We start from the raw sequence: 7,271 nt of genomic DNA, 5'->3' as shown, positions 1-7,271 counted from the left end.
GAAATTTGTGTGCATGCGCAGACTTTTTCAACCATATGCATCCTCTCAAATATCTAATGAATTATCCTTTCATGATATGATGGTGACTTCTCCACTTTTTTCCATTCCAATCACTTCAACAACGTAACTCATCCACTCAGAATTCTGAATTTTTTGGTTCTGCTAAAACGACTTTTCTTTTCTATTAAGATATTTTAAAGAGAAGAATTCATATTCCTCTACAAAAGGAAAAAAAAAAAAAAAAAAAAAAAAAAACAAGAAGAAAGAAAAGAAAAATCTTGTTTCCATGGGAGAATATGTGAGTAAACGTGCTTCTTCAACCACAATCATATCCCTATTTTCTTTCTTCATTCTCTCCATTCCTGTTGCCGGTGACTCACAACCGCCCTACACTCCCATCGATAATATACCTATTAAGTGTGGTTTTAATGGGAACTCATCTGTACTTGGCGACCCTCGATCATGGACCGGAGATGTCAACTCAAAGTTCTTCCCTTCTGATCTCCATTACAACCACGACTCAATTGCTTTGTCCGCACTCACGCAACCTTCTTCCGCCCTTTATGCAACAACACGGTTGTCCCCTTCCCAATTTGCCTACTCTTTTCCGGTTAGTCCAGGCCAGAAGTTCATTCGCCTTTACTTCTACTCTGCTTCTTACCCCAACTTTGACCGCTCCAAAGCCTTCTTCTCTGTTAAACTGGGTCTCTTCTCCACTCTTCTCCATGACTTCAATGCTTCTCTCAATGCCGATGCTTCTGGTTCAGATGAAATGGTTAGGGAATTCTGTGTGTGTGTGGATGGAAACGATGAGAAGCTCAATCTAACATTCACTCCCTCAAATCAAGACTCGTATGCCTTTATTAGTGGGATTGAGATTGTATCCATGCCCTCATTCCTTTATTATACACCAATGGATCCCAACGATGGAGGATTAAGTAGACGAGATTTAAAGCTCGTCGGCCAAAACAATCAATTCTTTCGAATTGAGAAATACACATCTTTGGAGACGGTGTACAGAGTAAATATTGGTGGACCACCCATCCCCCCTGTTGAGGACACTGGAATGTTTCGAACTTGGTCAGATGACAACAATTTGTTGGATGAATACATATACGATGATGCTCGACTTATAAATACAACAATCCATCTCAACTACCGTTTAATACCACCCTACACCGCACCAGAACTCGTGTATCAAACTGCTTGGACAATGGGACCCAATGAAACGCTCAACAAGAGCTACAATCTCACATGGGAGTACCCTGTAGATCCCGGGTTCTATTACATGCTTCGTCTTCATTTTTGCGAGCTTGAACCCCTAATCAATCACATGAATGACAGATTGTTCTTAATATACATCAAAGACATGATCGCTGAGCAGAATATGGATGTGTTTGGTTTGGCTAATGGGAAAGGAGTTCCATATCTCAAAGATTACATAGTTTTGGTACCTTCTGCAGGTACTACCAAAAAGAAAGTGAATCTCTCTGTTAAGCTGCAAGCAAGTTCAGATGAGTGGAAAACTAAATGGGCATCTGTTCTCTTGAATGGAATTGAAATCTTCAAGTTAAATGACTCAAATGGTAATCTAGCTGGACAAAATCCAGATCCGCCTCTTATCTTCTCCCCTACTCAAACTCATCCGTTGTCATCAAAAACAAAGAGTAAAGTGGTGATAGTTGTAGTAATACCCGTAGTAGCGGGAGTTCTGGTTGTTGTGTTAGCTTTAGGTTTGTTTGTTTTACATCGATGCAAAACATGTACAGACCACAGCTCGAGTGATGGAACTTCGTGGTGGGCTCCATATTCTATATCAACCAACAAATCAAGCAAGACCCGCAGCTGGAATCTCCCTTCTGATTTATGTCGTTACTTTTCACTATCCGAGATTAGAGCCGCCACCAAAAATTTTGACGACATTTTCATCATTGGCGTTGGCGGATTTGGTAACGTGTACAAGGGTTACATTGATGATGGAGGCACCCAAGTGGCAATTAAGCGGTTAAAACAAGGTTCAAAACAGGGAGCGCATGAGTTCAAGACAGAGATCGAGATGCTGTCCCAACTCCGCCATCTCCATCTTGTTTCCCTAATAGGATTTTGTAATGATGAAAATGAAATGATTCTGGTGTATGATTACATGTCTCATGGAACACTTCGAAGTCACCTTTACGGGAACAATGAACAACCTCTCACATGGAAACAACGCCTCCAAATTTGCATTGGAGCTGCAAGAGGGCTACACTACCTCCACACCGGCACCAAACACATAATCATCCATCGTGACGTAAAAACAACAAATATTTTATTGGACGAGAAATGGATGGCAAAGGTTTCCGATTTTGGGTTGTCAAAAGTCGGACCAATGAACATGTCCAAAGCACACATAAGTACAGTAGTTAAAGGTAGCTTTGGTTACCTTGACCCAGAGTACTACCGTCGACAACAGCTAACTGAAAAATCGGATGTATATTCATTTGGAGTAGTTCTCTGCGAAGTACTTTGCGCTCGTCCCCCATTGATGCGGGTTGCAGACAAGAAGCAAACACACATCGCAGGGTGGGTCCAGCGGTGTGCCCAGAACAACACAATCGCTCAAATTATTGATCCGAACATCAAGAACGAGATCTCACCAGAATGCATGAGAAAGTTTGTAGAGATCGCAGTGAGTTGCATCCAAGATGAGGGAATAAGGCGACCGTCGATGAATGATGTAGTTTGGAGTTTGGAGTTTGCATTGCAGCTACAAGATGCATCAAAGAAGAATGGAGGTGAAGATGGCGTAAAGGGAGTTGGTGGTGAATGTGGAAGGGATGAGGAGAGAGAAATGGAGAAGGAGGAGGAAGAGTCTATATTCTCCAGTAGTGTTGATAGGAAATCGGTGGGGAGCAGTGATATGACGACCCTAAATAGTGAAGAATCAGGAAAAGGAATGTCAAGAACGGTGTTTTCAGAGACTTTGGAACCCACTGCACGATGAGGAAGATGATCGATAATTGATTTGGAGTAATTTTTAAATATTGATTTTCAATAAATGTTTTATTGTGTAACAAAGTTTACATAGAAAAAAGTAGTGTTGCTTTGCTACTTAGCATGCTTTTAAATAATTTCTCATTTACCAAAATATATGGAATTATTGTCTGTCTTAGTTTGTTTAAGTAAACCCATCTATTGCCAATTTCGTATATATTAGCAAAGTATCAGTGTTTGATGAAAATATTTAGGGTGCGTTTGGGGAAATAGTTGGGTTATGGAAGGGTTAGTATTATGATAAAACTAGAGTTATGATAAACCTAGTTTTATCATAACCCTTGTTTGGGGGAAGAGTTTAGAAATGTAGTTTTATGATAATATGTGTTTGGGGAAAGGTCAGGTGGGAAGAGTTAATGGAGATTTTATGTTAAGATATGTTTGGAAGAAGGGTTAGGTGGATAGTGTTATGATATATATATTTTTTAAATATATAATGTAGATTCAATATACAAATTTCATAATTTTATTTTATTAAATAATCTTATTTTTCTTAAAATCATTTGTCTTAATTTTCTTAATTACTACATTATTGACGTTAATTCAAGAGGAATGTATTTTTTATCGATATTATAAATGTTACAATCTCATTATTCAAAATGAAATTTGTATATATTTTGTTTTAATTTAATCTCTCCCATTCACATTTTTAATCTAATTTTTTCATTAAGTTCTCAATGTCATTTGTTAAATTCAACTTTTTTTTTTTTTATAATATATATAATTGAAACAATAATTCATAACTTCATTCTTTACATTTTTCCAAATTTCTTTCGCAGTCAAGAAAATTAACGATCGATTATGCATTTCTTATTACATAATTATGAGAATGTTTTTAATTATGCATTTCTTATTGCATAATTGTGAGATGGTTCAGTAAATTAATTTTATAGCCCTTTTCAAACAATTTTGTAAATAAAATGAACAAAAAGAGAATCAATGAATCAAAATTTATTTAGACCAAGAAAAGCTGAAAATGACAAATAGGAATTTTATTAAATAAAAACTTATTAAGGTAAGTATCACAGGTTGTGAAGAAAGGTCATTTTGACGTAGATTAGTGTCAATTAATGACTAATTCTACACACTCATTGCAGACATTGATGAAATATAGTAAAATTCCAATGTTATTTATCATCTAATATATCAAAATCAAACCCAAAAAATTAAAGGTAAAAAAGAAAAAAAAAGAAGAAGAAAATACAATCCCAAGAACAAGAAGAGGAGGCAAAATCCACATTCTAGATACAAATTTAGTTACCTTTTTCCTAAAACACCATCTGTATAATCAGAGAGTGATTTTAGTTTTTCAAACTCAAAAAAAAAAAAAAAAAAAAATCAAGAAAAAAACGAAAAACACCTCAATCACACATAAATCTCTTCCCTTTCAAAGGATATTATTTAGAGACAAAGAGAGAGGGAAGGAGTAGTGTGAAAAGGATTTGGGAGGATTATGAAAACCCTAAAACTAGGGTTTCCATAAATTGGACCCCAAACAAGGGTTAGTGTTATGGAAACCTAAACCAACAGTGATAAATGGAGGCCCAAACAGCCCCTAAATATTTTAGTAGTTTAGTATATTTACGAAAGTTTCTCTTTATAATGTCACTTTTAGTTATTTAGGAACCTCATGTACAGTTAAAGAAAAGAACAAAATCCTCCCACTTAATCGATTATGTAAAACACAGCATACCAACGAGAGAAAATTATATAATTGATTGGTCCTCATCCCCAATGTATATGGTGATCAATTTTTAACCCAAACGACAAACAAAACAAAACAGTATTTAAGTAAGTACCAAAAGAAATATAGCATAATAAAATAGCATTATGAAGAAGCTGAAGAAGGGTTAATGGTGATAAGAAATTATTAAAAAAAAAAAAAAAAAAAAAAACTGGGCCTCTCTGTTCTTGACTAACAGCTGCGGTCATAACTATTTGGTCTACAAATTTTTGGTTTGGAGGATCCTTTACTTGTTATACATTCAATATACCTTCGACCACTATAAAACCGACCACATATGCTTGAATATCGACTTTCGGTCTTTGTACCAACATAATTAATGACATTTTCTTCAACATTGAGGCAATCTTCGAGGACCCCATTACACAACATGCTGGATGCCATAGCCGTGATCGTCCCGTTCACGAAATTCGAAGGAAGTAGAGGAGCAGCCTTGCAATAACTACTCATGCTTAGCGTCAAAATGAGGATTGCCATGGCCGTCGTCACCGCGGTTGTCATTGCAGCTTACGTGAATGAAACTGGAAGAGAGAAAAAGGGTGAAGAATTTGTGGATGTAAGCTAAGTTTATAGAATGGGGAATAGTTCGTAGTTCATAACGATAATGATAATGATAAGATGAGAGAAAATTGAAGTGAAATTATAGTGATCACTCACGTGGCTATCACCGTCTAAATAATTGGTGTTTTGGGGTTTTCATTGAAGACAGTTGGATGAATATGAATGGATGAATTTTGTATCACACCCAATCCACTTATCATAAATCTGTTTGATTAAAGGTGAGACTAATAATGTCTCTTTTTACCATTGTATTAAAACCCTGTAGGATGGTTATCTATATGCACATCCAAAATCGTAAAATTACCCAAAAAAAAAAAAAAGAAGAAAGAAAAGGAAAAATAGATCAATTTTAAGGGAGTTATATAGGTTTTGGCGATTGAATAGGGTATGAAAAGTACAAAATGCTCTTAAATGAAAATTTTCCTTTCTTTTTCTTTTTTCCTCCAAAAGAAAATTTCCTTTCCCACATTTTCTCTCAGATTTCTCTACCTTCTTTTTAACTTCTTTTCTCTAAAGCTCTCTTGTCATTTCTAAAAAAATTAAGTCACTCTTGAACAAGCTCTCTTGCTATTTTAGAAAGCGTTCATAGATAATCCCCTTAGTCTTTAATGTTCTATATGTGAAACGTTTAAATCTTTATTATATAACCCAAAATTAATTTTATAATTTTTGTGAGCGATTTACGGTTGTCTAATACATATTTAGCGAACTTTTGTTATTTTTTTCATCTCATAAACATCTTGTTAGAAAATATGTGAGAATGTCGATCAACAGGAAATTGTTGTGTCAAACCACTGCCCTCTGAAAGCAATTTCGACTCACCGTGGTACTAATCATGTTGTCTGTTGCTCTCTAAAGTTAACACAACTTCCTAATTCTGACGTGCACTCGTCGGAACTAGGAATAGAAACAAGAACCAAAAACTTAGAACTCAGAGAAGGTAAGTGGGAAGAGAGAATTTGGTAGAGAGAATGAATGATGATTTTCCTAATGATGAAAGAAATGAGGCATGAGGCTCAATTTATTGGAAAGGAGCTCTAACTGCAATTCGAAAAAGAAAATGGATGGATGGAAGAGCATGCAGAATGGTAACAGCTGGAGAACGTTCGAGTAACCCGCGTTTGAATTAAGATCTTAAGTTTTAATGTTGGGACATTCATAAAAGCAAGAAAAACCTCTCTCTTAAGAATAATTGGATTAATTGAATTCAAATTGGATTATGCAAAAAAATATTAAAAGGAAACACATACATAAAAATTAATTTAAGAATCATCGATTAAGGATCTTGATTCAAAGATTATGCTTAGCGCCATTAGAAATTAAATAAAGATTCTTGCTCTCAAGTCATTCAAACAAAAACTAATTAAAAAAAGATTGGAATTAAATTTAAGATTAAAGTTAAATGCAATTCAAACATTGATTCTCAAGAAAAATTAAACTAAAAACGCATTTCCAATTAGAAGTACCCTTTTTAGGTTCTTCGTTGATCTTGGTGTAGATCAAGAGAAAAGCTGAACACCAAAGACATCGATAAATTTTATTGAGAAATTTAGAGAGAAATTTACGAAATAAAAGTGCAAGCAAAAAAAATGTTTTGTAAACAAATGAGGGCAATTTGCGTGCGACTTGAGCACACGCTGAAGTTCGTAGCGCCATGCTATACAATGTTGAGTTGGACATCGCGTGCTACACAAAATAGGTGCTCTCGGATTTTTGGCATCGTGGTAGGACACCGACAAGGAGAAAATTACAATTTTTCCCATTTTGATTCGTTTGGCTTGTTCTTGTTCATTTTAGCTCTAATTTCTGTTGCTTTTGCTCCATTAGACTTCTTTGCTTCCCTATATCAATATTTCCTACAAACTAAGGGAATTGATGCATAAGTACTGCTATCTCTTATATTTTAACCTAGAAAATATAGCACTTTTATGGT

At 35.3% G+C, this 7,271-nt stretch overlaps 1 protein-coding gene across 1 annotated transcript; it reads left to right on the top strand.

Annotated features, from left to right (window-relative positions):
• Positions 1-218: 218 nt before the first annotated feature.
• LOC103502428 (receptor-like protein kinase FERONIA) lies at positions 219-3,166 on the top strand. The gene has a single exon (XM_008466363.3). It carries the CDS (start codon positions 287-289, stop codon positions 2,981-2,983), a length of 2,697 nt encoding a protein of 898 aa, XP_008464585.2. The 5' UTR covers positions 219-286; the 3' UTR covers positions 2,984-3,166.
• The last annotated feature ends 4,105 nt before the right edge of the window (positions 3,167-7,271 follow it).

Source organism: Cucumis melo, chromosome 7, assembly GCF_025177605.1.
Source record: "Cucumis melo cultivar AY chromosome 7, USDA_Cmelo_AY_1.0, whole genome shotgun sequence".
Lineage (NCBI taxonomy): Eukaryota > Viridiplantae > Streptophyta > Magnoliopsida > Cucurbitales > Cucurbitaceae > Cucumis > Cucumis melo.
This window is presented reverse-complemented; position numbering and strand designations above follow the sequence as displayed.